Here is an 18,991-nt window from a genome sequence, read left to right as displayed (position 1 = left end):
CACCACCCTCCCAGGCAGTGCATTCCAGACCGTCGCCACCCTCTGAGCAAAAAAGGTTTTTCCTCAAATCCCCCCTAAATCTCCCACCCCTCACTTTTAACTTGTGTCTCCTCGTAACAAACCCTCCAACTAAGAGGAACAGCTGCTCCCTATCCACCCTGTCCATGCCCCTCATAATCTTGAACACCTTAATCAGGTCACCCCTCAGTTTTTTCTGTTCCAACGAAAACAACCCAAGCCTATCCAACCTCTCTTCATAACTTAAATGTTCCATCCCAGGCAGCATCCTGGTAAATCTCCTCTGCACCCCCTCCAGTGCGTTCACATTCCTTCCTATAATGTGGCAACCAGAACTGTACACAGTGCTCCAACTGTGGCCTCGCCAAAGTTCCATCCTGCACTTTCTGTACTCCACTAATGCCTCTGCAGACTTACTCCCCTTATAGTTGTTAAAAGCCCCTCTTTTCCTTCTCATTATATCCTGAATGTCTCTGGTCATCCATGGTTCTGTGGGTTTGTTACACGTTCCTATCACCCTAGAGGGAACATGTTGGGCCTGTATCCCCTGAACACCCCCCACTGCTCTTCTGCAGATTTCCCCACAAGTAACCTGTTCCAGTCTACCTTGGCCAGTTCCTGTCTAATTTTGTTAAAATCTACTCTTCCCCAATCCAAAACAGTTTTCTGCAACTTGTCAATTTCTGTGTCTGTAACAAATTTGAATTGAATTTACTATCACCAAAATGCTCCTCACCAACATATCAACCACCTGTCCGGCTTCATTCCCCAGAATTCGGTCCAGCTTAGCTTCTTCCCTTGTTGGATCCTCTAAATATTGACCTAAAAAGTTTTCCTGTATACATTTTAGGAACTCTACTCCATCTAAGCCCTTAACATGATGGTTATCCTAATTAACAATGAACCATGGATGACCAGGTGGAGAAGGTAGTGAATAAGGCATATGGCATGCTTGCCTTTATAGGACGAGGCATAGAGTATAAAAGTTGGGGTCTGATGTTGCAGTTGTATAGAACGTTGGTTCGGCCGCATTTGGAATACTGCACCCAGTTCTGGTCGCCACACTACCAGAAGGACGTGGAGGCTTTAGAGAGAGCGCAGAGGAGGTTTACCAGGATGTTGTCTGGTATGGAAGGGCTTAGTTATGAGGAGATATTGGGTAAACTGGGGTTGTTCTCACTGGAAAGATGGAGGATGAGGGGTGACCTAATAGAGGTGTATAAAATTATGAAAGGCATAGATAGGGTGAACGGTGGTGACGTTCACGAGGGGTCATGGGTTCAAGGTGAGGGGGGGGAGGTTTAACACGGATATCAGAAGGTGGTGGGGGCCTGGAATGCGCTGCCGGGCAAGGTGGTGGAGGCAGACACACTGGGAATGTTTAATACTTATCTAGATAGCCACATGAATGGAGTGGGAATGGAGGGATACAAAAAAATGGTCTAGTTTGGACCAGGGAGCGGCGCGGGCTTGGAGGGCCGAAGGGCCTGTTCCTGTGCTGTATTGTTCTTTGTTCTAATGTTGAAAGTTGAAATCACCTAATATAATTACCCTCATATTTTTACACCCCTCTGCGAATTGTGCACACATTTGCTCTTCAATTTCCTGCTGACTATCTGGAGGTCTATAATAAACACCTAGCAATGTAGCTGTCCCTTTTTTATTTCCAAGCTCTACCCACAAAGCATCATTTGATGCCCCCTCCAAGATATCATATCTCCTTACTGCAGTAACTGCCTCCTTAACTAATAATGCAATGCCTCCTCCTCTTTTACCCCCTCCTCTGCCTCGCTTGAAGATTCTATTTCAACGTCCCTGGAGGGAGAGGAGGAGGTAAAAGAGGACGTTGAACTGCCAGTCCTGCCCCTCACTCATGTTAAAATATGAAAATGTAAGAAATAGGGTAGAGATTGGCTAGAACTGTTATAATAATTGATTTAATTTTTCTTTTTACTCGTTATGAAAACTGAACCTCAAATTTCTGTTTTGAGATAAATTTGAGTTAATTGAATGGAATAATTTTCTGACATATAGATGGCCTCGTACACTGGCTGGCATCACTGCCTACCTGCTCTGTACCCGTTACTCTGCTGGCACTGGCATATATCCCGGTGGCTCTCAAGATGAAAAGAAGGCTTGGCGCAAGTGTGACAGAGGAGGATTTTGGTCCGAAGACAATTATTCCCGATGTCAGTATGCAAATGATGTGACACGGGTGCTTTACATGTTTAATCAGGTATCTATGAGTGCTCACTTACATTAGAAAAATTATCTCATGCTGTAAAAATATTGCAAGCTTAAATTTATATAGCAAATTCATGAAGAAATTTTTTACCATTAAATAGAACTTTGTAATTGCTAAGCTTTACTCAGTATTGCAATTTGTAAATTGTCAGCTTAAATCTGTAAGCATTATTATTATCTCTTGTCCAAAGATTCTGGGTTTAGATACCACACCAGGACTTGAGTAAACAATCCAGACATCGCCATGAATGCATTTCATTGATATGTATAAGAATTGTAACATTGGGCAGGGATTTCTGGCCCCAACACCAGAAGCATCATTGTGGGTGGGTCAGAAAAATCTGGAGTGCCAGGAAAAGTCAACGGCTCTCCAAAGATTGCCATCCCATCGCGATAATGCTCACTGGTGTTGGGGTCGGAAAATCTTGGCCATTAGCATGCTCAACAGTCACTGCAGTCATAATTCATCAGGTAAATAAGTACAAATATTCTGGCAGGACAGTAAGACACTATATAAATGCAAGAACTTATTTTGGAATGCACAATAAATCTGTGAGATGAGGTGCATTGTAATCTTGAAACTTTTTCCTGATATATTTTTGTTGTCATTAGCATGCCACTTTTCAGTTTTCTGCTTGAGGTATTGTGTGTAAGTGTGGTGTAAAAAATGTAAAGGTAAAATATGTGAATTCATGCAAAATCTTCATGAATTGTTCATCTCCGTTAGTTCACAATTGCAATAAGGTTCTTCCATTGTGTCATCCAGCAGTACTATTACCTTTTCATTTTAAATAAATAGATGCCTTTGAATCTCACAAATGCTGTGGCAACAGCGCGACAACTTCTGGCTTACACCGTGGAAGCTGCAAACTTTTCTGATAAGATGGATGTCATTTTTGTGGCTGAAATGATTGAAAAATTTGACAGATTTGCAGAAAAATACAAAGAGGTCAGTTATTGATTATTTATTATCAATGACACCTGTAAATACTTATGCATATTAAAATACATTTCCATTCTATATTAAATATTTTTTCCCCAAATAGTTTTGTTATGCTCAAAGACCTTTTGTCTGGTGAATGGATCATATTTTGTATATATAAATAAATTAATGCAAATATGAAGCTCTTCTAATCTACATATGGAATGGCAAGTTGCTGAGTAAAAGTCTTTCTGCTTTGTCTCGCCAATTTACCTTAACTCAAATCTCACATGAACACACCAGTGTAAATTTTTCTATCTGTTGCATTAGCCACCCATCTTTGAAAAAGATTGATAACCTCTGTTGAATTTTCATCGACTATCTTTATCCCACTGACATTGAATCAAGTGCTATTATGTTATACAAAGAGACAAAACCAGGAGACGGATCATCAGAACAAGAGTAAACCATTCAGTCCCCTTGAGCCTTTTCCACCATTTGGTGACATCATGGCTGATCTGTGGCTTAACTCCATATTCACTGCTTTTGTCCCATATTTTTTAATAACTTGGTTAACATAAAGCTATCAATCTCCGATCTAAAATTTACAATTAACCCAGGATGATTTGTTGTTTGTGGTAGAGAATTTGATACTTCTCTCCTGAAAGGCATGGCGATGTCTGCGCGTCCGAGATTTCCCATTCAGCAGAAATAGGGTGGGTAGAAGGAAAATATTGGCTCCCCTTAACATCTTGAAGACCTTGAACAAATCAGTCCTTACATTTTTAAATTCAAGGGAATATTAGCCTAGTTTATTAGCTATTAAATGGCTAGTAATATTTTTTGAATACTTTCATGAATGTGGGCTTTGCTGGTTAGATCAGCATTTGTTGCCCATCCCTAACTGCCCTTGAGAAGGTGATGGTGAGCTGTCTTCTTGAATCACTGCAGTTGATCTGTTGCATGTACACCCACAGTACTGCACCGAAGGGAGTTGCAGGATTTTGATGCTGCATCAGTGAAGGAATGGCAATTATAGTTCCAGGTTGGGGTGGTGTGTGGCTTCGAGGCAAACTTGCAGGCGGTGGTGGCCCCGTGCATTTACTGCTCTTGTCCTTCTAGGTGGTAGAAATTGTAGGTTTGGAAGGTGCTGTCAAAAGAGCTGTGGTGAGTTGCTGCAATGCATCTTGTAGATGGTACACTGCTGCCACTGGGTGTGTCAGTTGTGGAAGGAGTGGGTGTCGGTGGTGGAAGGAGTGAATGTTTAAACTGATGAGTGGGTGCCATTCAGGTGGGCTACTTTGTCCAGGATAATGTCAAACTTCGAGTGTTGTTGGAGCTGAACTCATTCAGGCAAGTGGAGTGTATTCCATCACACTCCTGCCTTGTGGCTTATAGATGGTGGATAGGTTTGGAGAGTAAGGAGGTGAGTTACTTGCCTCAGAACTTCTGGCCTACTTTTGTAGCCAGAGTGAAATGTTTACTTTGGGTTTTAGTCAGCTCAGCAATATAAGGTAGTCTTTCAGTTATTCTTCATTTTCAAGAACAGTGATTTGTTTGAATGCCTATTGTAATGTCATAGTAGGTAAAGGTGATAACATTATTTTAAGCATTCCTAGTTTCAGAAATCTAGTTTTGTTTTCCATACAGGTAGTCTGATTTGTTGTGAAAATTGTGAAACCTATTACTAGTTGTAATTACAGGTAGCATCTGCTAATGTGCTCAAAAAATTATTTCCCATTGAGTTAAGTTGTTTTCTTTTCACTGAGTTTTATGATCTATTTCTCAAACGGGTCAGCTATTAAATGTATGATAAATGTCTTGTTGTCATTGATAGTGGCAACCAGATAAAGAGATAATTATTCATATTCATTTGATTGCTTATGTGGGTCAGTGAGAAATTCTTCAGAACTTTAGCAGGAGCAATATACCCAGAGGAGTTAGACCTCCAAGAGGACAAATGAATATGTTGTGCGAATGGAGTGACAAATCTGAATGACCTTTTCTTCACTCCATGGGTGCAATTTTATGATCCCTCGTCAGCAGGTTCAAAGGCCAGAGTGGTGGCCTTTTCCACCATTTGGTGACATCATGGCTGATCTGTGGCTTAACTCCATATTCACTGCTTTTATCCCATATCTTTTAATAATTTGGTTATGGTGGGGGGTGGTTTGGGTCATAAAACCCAGCATGTGGCCTTCGGCCTCACCCCTCCCTCTCCCACTGTCCCCGACTTTGGTCCCATTCTTTGGATAGATGGTTGAGGTATTGGATGGTACACCTGCCCCTGGGCCTTTGATGCTCCTAAGTGGCCATCTAAAGGTCATCACATGCCTCTTCCCACCTCTGCAGCTATTTTACCCACGGCAGGTAGCTGCTGGGTTGGCGGCAATGTTGGGGTTGTAGGGTGTGTGTCCTCTACACAGTACCCACCCCGCTCCTCCACACGCCCCTCCCCAGCCTCTGAAACTTTGCTCCCAACATCCTCTCTCCTTTCATTGGGTCCTATCAGCCAGACTCTGCTAATGCCCTGGATTTGCCTTCAAAATGATATTCATAACCATCTTCTCTTCAGGGACTGACTGTAGTCCCAGCAGTAGTCACTGCTCAAACCTAGTGCGGCTCGGACTTCAGAGTTGCCAGCCATCTGTTTGGCCTGCAGCTCTCTAAAGCGCGATTGATGGGGGTGGGAGTCTCACACTTAGTGAATTAACACCCCGTTAAATGGATGTGGGGGAGCTGGTTTCAATGGGTATGTGCTCCCCATTAACTATTCAGCTGGTAGGGTGGGAAACCCTGCCATCTGAAAAATGTAGTTTTATTTCTCCTATCAGTTTGTTTCCTTCATCCAACGGAAACGAACTGATATTGGTGAATGGTAAAGCAGGCTCGAGGAGCTGAATGGCCTACTCCTGTTCCATATGTGTCACGTCGTTGAGCCTTTTTATTGGAGAAAATAGAATCCATTCAGAATTTCCTCTTTCTTGAAAGGGAATTATTTGATATAAGTAATTGCTGCTAAATACATACTTTTAATTTTCAGTTAGACAGTTATTAACAATAAAGAATTTATGAAACAGGATAAATGAGATGGTAGACAAAAAAATAAGGCACGGAAGGTAAGGAAAATTAGCTAATGAGATAAATGAAACCTAAGAAATAATTTGCATCTGATAGCATCTTGCACCATTTCAGAATGTCTCAAAGCCTCTTACAGCTGACTAAGAATTATTGAATAAAATGTCGCAGTCAAGTTTTGGGTGTTGACTGAGGGATATATGTGGGGGTCCGTTTAGCTCAGTTGGCTGGACAGCTGGTTAGTGATGCAGAGAGATGCCAACAGCGTGGGTTCAATTCCCATACTGGTGAGGTTATTCATGAAGGCCTGCCTTCTCGACCTTGCCCTTCGGCTAAGGTGTGGGGATCCTTGGGTTAAATCATCACCACTCTCAGCCAATGGTCATCTGGGACTATGGCGACTTTACTTTATATGTGGTTCAAGATGCCAGGAGAACTCCTGCTTTTCTTCAAATTGTGCCATGGAATTCCTTGTGCCCACTTAAGAGGATAGAGGGGTCTTGTTTTAACACTATCCAAAAGGCAGCACCTCTGATAGTGCAGCACCCTCAGTAATGCACAAAAGTGTCAGCCTAAATTATGTAACATACAAAAGGCATGATACACAAGAGATTACAATGCTACCTGTTGAGCCTAGATTAACAACCTGAATAAATGAGCCAGAGTTAAAGAATGTTCACAACCCTAAACTAAAGAAAAACTTAAGTTTATATTGTATTTTTCATGCCACCTCATGTCTCAAAGCACTTAAAAGCCAGTGAAGTACTTTTTGACCGTAGTCACTGTTGTGATGTAGGAAACAAATGGCAGCAAATTTGCACCGTAAATTCCTACAAACAACAATGTAATGATGACCAGATAATCTGTATTGGTGATGTTGATTGAAGAATAAGCGTTGGTCAGGATACCAGGGGAAAACACACACAAAATTAGTTTGGAACATGGGAGAGCAATTAGGTGTTTTTTTTTTAAAAGAGACGGAAGAGGCAAGTAGCGAAATAAAATCCCACAACATTGGCAAAGATGCTGAAAAATCCTGAGTAATGGATTTTCATTTATTTAAATTAGAGAAAAAGTTTGTAGAAAATGCTGTAATATGATGTTGAGAATTTGTTCACGTAACTGATTAAAGTTAAGGGCATTTGCCTGGATGCATTTTTCTGTATGAATATGCATCCATTGCTTCAAGATCTCTGTTACACCATCACAGAGAAACATGAGTATCGGACTATGAATCTGCAGGCTTCTACATGAATATGATGTCATTCCTATTGCAGTTACAATTTTTGTTATCCATCAATAAACTCATTAACAAAACTGTTTACATACTAAAAGTATATCAATCAGACTAGTTCATGGTGCTAGTCTGTGAAGGCGTTACTAAGTCAATATTTGCTTGGGACAGCAATCCAATACTTAGGGGATTTTCATCCATGGATCAATGTAATTCGAACTGGTACAAGCCATTTAAAATCAACAACTTGAAAGAGTTATGAATTCATAACTGTAAAAAAGTAATCAGATTGTTTATTTGTTGGAAGGGTAGTGAGGGATGGGAATATCAGACCCTTGTGTTTAGTTTCAGCTAGAGACAAGTTAAATATTCTGCTTGTGCAACTGGTTGACAGACCACAGTTTTGCATTTGGTTTAAACCGTAGAGTCTCAACAGTGCAGAAAGAGGCCATCTGGCCCATCAGGTCTGCACCAACTCTTTGAAAGAGCATCCCAGCTAGGCCCTCCCCTCTACCCTACCCTCATTACGCCACGCATTTACCATGGCAATCTACCTAAACTGCGCATCTTTGGACTATGGGAGAAAACCAGAGCACCCGGAGGAAACCCATGAAGACAAAGGAAAAACATGCAAACTCCACACCAGACAGTCACCCAAGGCCTGAATCGAACCTTGGTTCCTGGTACTGGGAGGCAGCAGTGCTAACTACTGTGCCACTGTACCGCACTACAGAGTCACTTCTGGAATTAAACTATTCCATTTGCTTTACTTGGTTTGAATTACGTTTGAAACCTGGTTGGGCATATATTGAATTGAATATATGGGTAATCTATACAGCATCATAAAGATGTATTGCATTTTTGGCATTAGAATGTTAAACATTATCAGCTGTAATATATGCATTCTGTCTGTGGAAGAAAATGCAATGTGGCAGTACTCAATATTTTCAGCAAAAAATTACAGCATTTGTATTTTGTTTCCAGCGGTTGTTAGTTTGTCAGTTGTGATCAAACTTGGGGTTTAATAGTCTGTACTGTTTAATAGTGCAGAAAATGTGTTGTGTCAAACTATTTTTTAATAATAGTTGCATTGACTTTTTTAAATGTGTTTATTTATTTTAGCTTGGGGATGTCATGGTGGATATTGCAAGTAACATCATGTTAGCAGACGAGCATGTCCTTTGGCTGGCTCAGTGGGAAGCAAAGGCCTGTACTCGAATTGTTCAGTGTTTACAACGAATTGCTACTTACAGGCTAGCAAGTGGAGCCCTGGTTTATTCCACAGTAAGAACAGAGCTTTAAAATATTTCATAACTGTCAAAATATTAGTACTTATAAAACAAAGATGTAATTCTCCTGTTCATCAGTTTTTTTGGGCTAAAGTTGCATTGTAAAAGATATAAAACACATAACCTTGGTTGCAGTTTTTTCCCCTAAATTAATATGTTGATAATTGTGTAGATATGTATTATAACAACTTAACTACTGTCTCCACAGTATTCTCCAAACATTGCAATGGAAGCTTCTGTGGTGAAGGTTAATGGCTTCACTGGAATGACTTGCACTGTATTCCAGAAGGTAGCCATAGCAGACCGAACAGGACTTGCTGACTTTGCACGACGAGATCCTGATGGCAACCTGGACAAACAGTTCAGTTTTAAGTGCAGCCCTGGCAATATTAGCAACACACTTTCCAGTTTTGTAATAAAGGTAAGAAGGTAATTACGGATGAGAAAAATATCTGTACATTTTATTTTTATATGAAGTTCTAATTGTGGTGCTTTTGAAGTGTAATTATTCTGATATAACTGTCCTGATTAATGCTCAAGAAGTGGTTTAGCAAAGTAAGAAAATTATTGAACGACACTGAAATCAGGAGGTTTTTTCTGATTAAATGTTTATGGAGGTTGATCAAATCATCTTCCATGGATTCTAATTAAAAATTGTAATTTTTGTGTTACTTTTCTGCAACTTGCTCAAATTTTCAGTTTATTATTGAGTGCTTTTGTTATACTGCAACAAACTCTTAGGCAAGCAGAAAATATGAATTAGGTGGTTAGTTATCAAAAAGCAATTCACCTGAAAATTTACTCGACCCAGCCCTAACTGATGTAGTGAAAATCTGCTCACTCTGTTAACGTTCTTTACAATAAATCAAAAGTGAATTTAGCATTAACTGGAACTACATTGGAAATCTCACCAAGATTGTTATGAGAAATTGACATCTCCATCTCCACACTTGTACTGACGGGGCTGCTTTTCGTGGATTATTGCCAGGGCACAATGTTAACATTCAGTCTGGAAATACTTAATGTTGATTAAATCAAGACAACATTCTATTGACAGCTCTATGATTATTATTGCAAATACGTTAATTAAAACCCGAGTGACGATGTGAAAATTTAAAGCTTTTTATTTGTGGATCAGATGACTGTATCTGTACTGGTAGGAGGTGGGGGGTGGGTGGAGTTGATTACACTGGGAGTGTGAATAAAGACTGATTGCAGAACCTAACTGTTTATGGTAAAGGTTGATCATGACCGAAAATCCAACCTGATGTAGTTGGAACCTCCTGAATAAAATCTATTTGTATTTTATTAATAATTTTTTTGCTTTGTTGATGTAGTTAAATCTTTTATTAGCATATTTGTAGTAATTTTATTTTAACTAAAATCACTCAGAGTAAACAGTAAAATATTGCTGAAAAAGAGACATTTTTTGTCTCGGCTTTCCATCTTACCCTCAGGGCCAGGGCAGCACAGTGGTTAGTACTGCTGCCTCACAGCACCAGGGACCAGGTTCAATTCCCAACTTGGGTCATTGTCTGTGCAGAGTCTGCACGTTCTCCCTGTGTTTGTGTGGGTTTCTTCCAAGTGCTCCAGTTTCCTCCCACAGTCGAAAAGACGTGCTGGTTAGGTGCAATGACTATGCTTTAAAAAAAATCATTCGGACAATTCACAAGAATAGCAATGTAAGGGAAATAAATTTATACTGTAGGAAAAGAGAGTTCTGATGGGTTGACCAGTGGACTCTGATAGGTAGAGGCACGGAGAATGCACTATTTGATGGTGCATATTAGCTACCTGCACTTTATCTTCTTGTGCTTCAATGTTCAAATCTATATACCTTTTGATATTAAAGATGAGCTTACACAAATATTATTACAACAGCAGTCTGATCTGAGTGTAACTTTTTTTCGTTTGTGTATTTAGCAGCAAAATACTTAGTTATGTTAAACAATTTCCTCTCGAGAAAGAGGAAATTTTGGATGGATTCCATTTTTCCAATACAAAAGCTCAACAATGTGTAATGTAGGAATCGGCTATTCAGGTCTGTGAGCCTGCTTTGCCATTCCGTGAAATCATGGCTGATCTGTTTCTTATCTCTTATCTACCTACCTTGGTTCAGTATCCCTTAATAACATTGTCTAATAAAAATCGATCCATCTTGGTTTTGAAATTTTCAGATGACCTCGCTTCAATTGCTTTTTGTGCTGGAGAGTTTCAGACTGAAGTAATAGACAGAGAAATGTAGTTTACATGGACTTCCAGAATCCATTTGATAAAGTTCTGCTTCAAAAGCTGTTAACTAAAGTTAAATTTACTGGAATTAAAGGCAAACTATAGATCTGGTGAGAAGATTGGTTAGATAGAAAACCGAGAATAGAATAACGGAAATGCACTGGAATTTGAAGGAAGTAACTGGAGGTGTCCCATAAGGATCCATACTAACAGTTCAACTAAGTAAATTTATTAATGATTTGGATAATGCAGTGGGGAGCCAGATATCAAAGTTTGCTGATAAAATAAAGATTAGTGACATGGTGAGTATTGTAGCTGGGAATATAAAATTAAGAAAGGATATTGATAGTTGAGTAGGCAAAACTGGCAGATGGATTTCAAAGCAGGTAAGTCTTAGGTCATCAATTTTGGACCAAACAAGATTTGGTCCGAGTATTAAAGTGATGAAAGGCAGTTTTGTAAGATTCATCAGCATGTTACCAGTGCTCCAAGGGTTAAATTGTGAGGCGAGCCAACAAAAACTAGGCTTATACTCTTCTGAATAGAGAAAGTGAAAGAGTGATTTGATTGAGATTTTGAGACTTTGGAAGGAATAGGTGGGGTGGATAGAGAGAATTATTTGCTGAGAGGGAAACCAAGACAAGGGAGTGCAACCTTAAAATTGAGGCAGGCCATTCAGGGAAGAAGTTAGGAAGCTCTTCAATCAGAGGGTGATAGAAAGGTTGAACTCCCTCCCACAAAAAGCAGTGGATGCCTTTTAATTTAGTAATGCTGGTTCAGTTGCTAACTCCACATTCTCCCTCCTTTAATGCCACAGGCCATTTATCTTCCCAAAGTCTCCCTCCATGTAAACTAAAAAAGAGCATATTTAAGGTTTTTGAAGGAATATCTGATTTATACTGTTAAATCGATCCAAGCCAAATGGTGAGATATGAATCAAGACTCGGGTCTTTTTCTTGATGGTAGGTTTATTCACAGGATGGAGCAGAACAGTTCTCTATCTCCTAACCATGAATTGTGTCCCAGCAGACTCTCTTTTTAATCCTTAATCAAACAATGCTCATTAATTGATTACCTTGAACTACATTATCAACCAGGCATTAACATATGCAATGATCCGATAAATTTACTGTCAGTTTAGTCAATATATATTGTAAAAAATCATGAATAGTTCATTCTGGAATGCACTGATGGTGGAGGTGCAGTCGAGACATTCAAGAGGGCATTAGATGATCATTTGAATAGAAGCAATGTGCAATGGTGTCCCGGGGGGTGGGGGGGGGGGGGGGATGCTGGCGGCGGCATGAGTTTGATCCCATTCTGGCTGAGGTACACTTGGAGCCTGCCACCTTCCCTATATGAAGTTAATAATCACCGAGGATCTGCCTTCAGGTTCAGTACCTGAGAAGAAGTAGTACCACATCACTCTCATGTAAGATCAGAAGCTACTCACATACAAGATCAGAATTTTATGACACATTTGATTTTGAGCTTATAAAGCGGAAGTACTTCATTTATAAATATAAAGTGGAGTGGGAGACTGATGTTGCATAATTGGCTTTGCATTTATTATTTATTCTACTATTCCTCCACTGGTAAATGAAGTAGGCGATCAATTAGAGCATCCCTTGTAATTGGCAATAAGAACACTTGACATCCATTTCCTTCCATGCCAGTTTTCTGTTATCCCATGTTCTTATTTCTGGCTGGAAAGTTGAATGATCTGATGTGTGATTTTCTTTACAGAAGTGAATATACATTAAATAAAGACTTAGTTTTTAAAGCCTAGTATTCGTAACATTTTACGCTGTCTAGCCTTTGACCAAATGCAACGAAATTGTGTGTGGCACTTCTTAAACTATTTATTTTCAACACTCTATAGAATACTGTTGCAGAAGCATCTGTCCAGTTGCCACAATCCTTGTTTGTCCACAATCCTGTACCAAACCAAATGGAAGATGCAGTCTACAAACTGCATCTTATTGCTTTCCGGAATGGCAAACTTTTTCCAAGCACAGGGAATTCAACAAATTTGGCAGATGATGGAAAGAGACGGACTGTGGCCTCTCCAGTCATCTACACTAAGATAGGTAGGAATCTGGGAGTGTGCATTCAAAATATCATTTCTTCACCTTTAGAGTAATAATGAATGATAATGACGAAGAGAGTTGAAAGGTGAGACAGAAAAAAACTTTCAGTGTTGATAGCATGCAGTTATCTTATTAGGATTTAAGTTGAAAAATTTGCAATTATGGTTCTTAAGATGGAAGCAAAGGAGAGACACAAACTCCTAGAAAAGTTCATTTCTACCTTTCTGATTCTAGTCAATTTAATTTCTGTCTAAGCAGCTTCATCATATTAGAAAGTAATCCAACTGGTTATATATAGTGTGTGAGCAGATATTTTAAGCAATTCAAAACAGCATTTTCTAAATGGCTTATATTACTAAAATGGTGTAATTAAAAATATATACAGTGTAGCCCCGATTTAACGCACCCCGATTTAGCGCGAAATCGGATACTACTTGATCGTGCGACGGACCCTTTTTTTTTACTATTTCCGGTTTAGTGAATTAGCGCGACCCCGATTTAGCACGACCCCGATAACATTCGCGATCACATTTTATGGACCCCAACCATCGCGTTAAAACGGGGCTCCATTGTATATATTCTGAAGAATGAGAAATTCTGTACTTTTGTTTTCATCTCTGTCTACAATTGGTTACTTTCTTTTGTACCGTTCCAGCTATACTGCTCTTCAGTTACTTCTGTTGCACATAGGGGAGTGACTCTGTGATATATATGTCTATGTATAATCCTAAATTTTGTCAATTTTATTAGTTAGATCATTGACATTTGTGGAACAGTGATTTTTTTCCTGTTGACCAAAATAAAAGGTCATCTAAATTCTTGTGCAATGCCCTTGTGTATTAGATAGACTACAGAACCTTGTTGACGATATGAATTAAAGATGATATTTCCAATAATCTGGGGGCATAAAGTGGGGTTGAGACCACAATCAAATGACAGACTTCAGGGGTCAGACAGCCTTCTCTAGCTCCTAATTCTTGTGCTCTTGTATAACTTTAGAAAAGCCAACAATGAGAAAAGTCAGTGCTGATTGTTTTTAAAGTAGATGTTTATCCATTCATTACTTAATTGTTTTCTTATCCGTGTAATATTTCTTGGCCTTGCTTTAAAAGATGGCAACAGTCTGCGTTCTCTCAGTCAACCTATCACTGTGACACTGCGTCGTATTGCACATGGTGTAGACGCTGTTGCCGCATACTGGGATTTCAACCTCTTGAATGGTTATGGAGGATGGATATCCAATGGCTGCCAGATTGTCATGTCAGATGAGAATGTCACCACAATGCAGTGCTACTCTCTGAACAACTATGCAGTACTGATGGTAAGGTGTTGATACAATAATTCTGAGTTTCAGATGTGGTTGCTTTTGTTCTTTCTAAACTCTAACTAAACTATCCTACACGCTCTTCAACCTCTGCATTCTTGTTGTTGAAAGTACTCTTACATAACTTAACTGTTGCCCTGACCTCAATTGTGGAATTCAATCAACCTCCTTTGCTTCCTTATACTTGCTACAGGTTATCCAAGTCCAATGTGACCTAATCACTAGTTTTCAATTTGCTTATCTACTTCGCAACACTTTTCAAATTTAGTGGTGTCAGATTCTGTAGATCTTTAACCTTCGCAGTTTCTCACTTTCATTTATGTAAAATTACTGTGCTATATCAGATTGTGAAGATTTTATTCTATAGACTTGTCATCTTGTAATTACACCCTCTTGCCAGTCTGTAGCACCACAGTTTCGCTCCTAGCGGTTTCTCAGCCGTTATTGAAGAGAATCTTTTGTGCTGCAACCTGCTCTACTTATCTGATTCCCAAATTGAAGAAAGTTGTGCTGTTCCACTATAAATGATATAACAACATTTTCATTATACAAAACAAGAATTTGTACTTAACTTGACTGGATTGCATCTATGCAGTTTCATGTCATTATCCTGTAACCTGAAGACTAATTTCATGTTGACTTTGGTAGTAATAGGATGGTGGTCCTTGTTATGATCCCAACTGATGATACTACTGGACAAGTCAGATCTGAAGCTGGAACCTGGCTTGATAGATCTTAACTTGTATTTTCTGTTTAAATATGAGGATAGACAGAGTCACACTACTGCAAGTTAAAAGAATAAAACATTTATTAACAAGAAAATGTTAACTATAATACATTGCTCCTTCACCACAACTATATCTTTATAGATATTTACAGATTTGTAAGGATAGCATGCTGCAAAACTTATCTTTTATGTGAATGATCTTAGTAAGTACACAGTTCAAGTAAACCAAGAAACAAAATGAGGTCAGACACCCCACACTCTGAAACCAAGTGACAGATGCCACCCAATTCAATTTCTGAAGATTTCTCATCAGTTCCCCCCCCCCCCCCCCAGAAGCTTGTCACCCTGTGAGCCAAATGGTCACACTGGAACTCTGACTACCACGTGAGAGTTTCCAAATTCTGCTCTCAAAAGAACACACTTTGGAATCTCCCCTCAAACAACGCTTTATCTTGGATAATTTCACCAAGAATCCATCTCCAGGGTTTCAATCTCTCATTTCAGTATTCCTCTGCCCTGATCACCATGAGCATTCCACAGACACTCTCAAGAACCCAGCCGTACCAAAATAAAACACCACTGCTTCACAGGGCTGCAATAAGGAGTCACCAACCTTTTTATCACCTCAGATGTCTGGCTTCTCACAAGCTGACTTTAAATCTAGTTCCTGCAGCTGTCACTTTAATTCGGAGCCCTTTCCCTCCTCTTCAGTTTCAAAGAACAGGACATTGCTTGGATTCCTGTTCTTCTTTCCGTTGACTTAACTGTCTTCTTGAGAACTGTCTTTTGCGCCATTCCCTGGCTTCTGGGATTTTCTTTGTTCTTTTGGGAAATCTGCACTCTGCAGTTCTCTGTCCTGTGCCCGGTTCCTCTGGTATTAGCTTACAACTAACTCAAAAGCTCTTTTGCTGTCTCAGTGTACATCTCTGGTTTTTAAGCAACCGCTTAGCTTTTTTTGATGCTCTGTATTTGCTTTAACATTGTGAAACAAACTTTCATCACAATGCAGGCATCTAAACTAACCTATAGACCAGCAGGCGCCTTCTCGTAACATGAAGCTGAAACTGACATTTTAATCCCCAAAAATACAAATTAAGCCTAAACTTAAAGCTATACGTTATCTCTAATCACCATAAAATTAAAAAAAACTTAAAACTACCTCTTTTTCCCAATATTCTGAAATGTTAAAGTTGGAATTGTGTTGTAATAGAGAACATGTTTAAGTTGATAATCCAGAGCAGCTGTCTGCAATTGGGGAAGTATTAGGGCTACAGTGCAAGAGTATTAAAAGGTATTCACACTGGGTCTCAAGGAATTGAAAGTGTCTGTGTCTTTATTCTGCAAACTTGAAAGTAAATTTGTCTTAAGGTACGACTGACTTCAGACTCATTATTTCATCAACATATGTATGTAAAGTGGCACAGTGATTAGCACTGCTGCCTCACAGCATCAGGGACCTGGATTCGATTCCCACCCCACTGTGACTGTGCGGAGTTTGCATGTTCTCCACGTGTCTACATGGGTTTCCTCCAGGTGCTCCAGTTTCTTCCCACAGTCCAAAGATGTGCGGGTTCGATGGATTGGCCGTGGTGAATTGCCCCTGAGTGTTCAAAGATGGGTAGCTTATATGGATTAACCAAGGTTCATGTGCAGGATATGGGGATAGGGCAGAGGGGAAAAGCTGGATTGGATGCTCTTTCAGCGAGTCGGTGCAGACTCAATGGGCTGGATGGCCTCTTCCTGCACTGTAGGGATTCTATGGTTTCTATGGAGTATTGGATTTATCAAACACCAGTGAGTAAAATCTTGGAAGCACAAGTGCACAGTGGATTTACATAGAGTGGGATGGGGCCTTGAGTGAGATGGTCCTTCATAGATCTGCAGCTTGGGGGTGAAGGAATAATGTAGCATGGGAATATTTCTGAGCTAGGTGGGGGGCAGGCAGAGATGATGATGGGATGGAGAGTGCAATCTTATGCTGGAGAACCAAGGAGGGAGTACTGATGTCTGAATCATGCAACTTGTTATTCAGCCAATCAAATCTGAAAGTGAGCTTTTCTCCACAGAAACTAGAGGGCGGAATCATTCTCTCCTCATTTTCTTTGTTTTCATTCCCCACACTATTTAATGTGTTCTCCCTAGAAATAAAGAGGCGACACATTGGTTAGTACTATGGCCTCAAAGCGCCAGGGACCCAGGTTCAATTCTGGCTTCGGGTGAGTGTGTGTGTGTGTGTGGGGAGTTTGCACATTCTCCCCATGTCTGCGTGGGTTTCCTCTGAGTGCTCCAGTTTCCTCCCTCAGTCCAAAGATGTGCAGGTTAAGTTGATTGGCTATTTCAAATTGCCTCTTAGTGTCAGGGGAATTAGCAGGGTAAATACATGGAGAACTTCACAATCTAAACTATCCTCTGTCAGCCTTGGTTCAGTGGTCACAATCTTGCCTAATAAAAAGTTCTTTGTTTTGGTCTCACTGTGGAAACTTAAGCACATAATTTACACAGAGACTTCAGTTCAGCATTCTCTCACTGTCTAAGGTGTCATCTTTCAAATGACATTCTAAACCATGGCTTGACAGCATTCAGGTTTGCATAAAAGATCCCTGGCACTTTTCAAAGAAGATTAGGGCTGGCCAAGATTTATGCCTCAAACAATATTACTGAAACAGATGATCTGGTCATTATCACTTCGCTGTTGGTGGGGCTTCACTGTCTTTTGTAAACTGCCTAACTGCTCAACTTTTGCTACGTTGCAGTTATCACTCACCTCTTTCTGCTAATGAATATATGTATCTTTCATCTTTAATCCATTCTTGATTGTGACTTCTTTTGTGCCCATCAGGATCTGACCGGTGCTGATTTCCTTTTACAATTTGTTGACCTCTTGCATCCAGTAGTATATGTCGCTGCAGCAGTATTGCTCATTTGTTTGGCCATAATCATTGCAAGCTACATCTATTACCACAGGTAATGTATTTTATTATTCAATACTATGAACCAAATGTAGTATTGATCCAAAGTAATGTATACAATTATGGGGGGATGGTGACATAGTGATAATGACACTAGACTAGTTAACCAGAGGCCCAACCTAATGTTTTGGAGAAAGGGGTTCAAATCCAATGCCAATTGGGATTCAATTCAATAAATAAAATTCTGGAACATAAAGCTAGTCAGTAATAATGACCATGAAATTATCATCGATTGTTGTAAAAATCCATCTGGTATACTAATGTCCTTCAGAGAAGGAAATCTGCCATCCTTGTCTGGCCTACACATGACTGCAGCAATTCTTTAACTGCACTCTGAAATGGCCCAGCAGCCACTCCGTTCTTAAGGGCAATTGAGGATGAGCAACAAATGCGGACCTTGCCAGTGACACCCACATTCCATCAATGTTGGGTTTAACTAGTCGGGCCAGTGGTCTTAGTTTAGTTTGCATTTATTTATTAGTGACACAAGTAGGCTCACATTAACACTGCAATGAAGTTACTGTGAAAATCCCCTCGGCGACACTGGCGCCTGTTCGGGTACGCTGAGGGAGAATTTAGCACAGCCAATGCACCTAATCAGTACGTCTTTCGGACTGTGGGAGGAAACCAGAGCACCCGGAGGAAACCCACGCAGACATGGAGAGAATGTGCAGACTCCGCACAGACAGTGGTCCAAGCCAAGAATTGAACTTGGGTCCCTGGAGCTGTGAAGCAGCAGTGCCAATCACTGTGCCACCATGCTGCCCAGTCAGTGATTATTAGAATTTTTGGGATCATTGGAAGTTCAGAGTGAAGCAGGCAATCTATGGAATCAGGAGTGATCATCTCAGCCTAAAAACCAGG

At 40.1% G+C, this 18,991-nt stretch overlaps 1 protein-coding gene across 2 annotated transcripts in view; it reads left to right on the top strand.

The window, feature by feature from the left end:
• adgra3 (adhesion G protein-coupled receptor A3) overlaps positions 1 to 18,991 on the top strand; it is a 162,491-nt gene that overhangs the window by 119,943 nt on the left and 23,557 nt on the right. For both annotated transcript variants that reach the window (XM_078215464.1, XM_078215471.1), the window contains 7 exons: positions 2,053 to 2,254; positions 3,062 to 3,211; positions 8,619 to 8,780; positions 8,994 to 9,206; positions 12,900 to 13,107; positions 14,220 to 14,428; positions 17,998 to 18,122. In XM_078215464.1, the coding sequence (XP_078071590.1) occupies positions 2,053 to 2,254; positions 3,062 to 3,211; positions 8,619 to 8,780; positions 8,994 to 9,206; positions 12,900 to 13,107; positions 14,220 to 14,428; positions 17,998 to 18,122 (1,269 nt within the window). The remainder of the gene's footprint in view (positions 1 to 2,052; positions 2,255 to 3,061; positions 3,212 to 8,618; positions 8,781 to 8,993; positions 9,207 to 12,899; positions 13,108 to 14,219; positions 14,429 to 17,997; positions 18,123 to 18,991) is intronic.

The sequence above is a fragment of the Mustelus asterias genome, chromosome 1 (genome assembly GCF_964213995.1).
Source record: "Mustelus asterias chromosome 1, sMusAst1.hap1.1, whole genome shotgun sequence".
NCBI lineage: Eukaryota > Metazoa > Chordata > Chondrichthyes > Carcharhiniformes > Triakidae > Mustelus > Mustelus asterias.
This window is presented reverse-complemented; position numbering and strand designations above follow the sequence as displayed.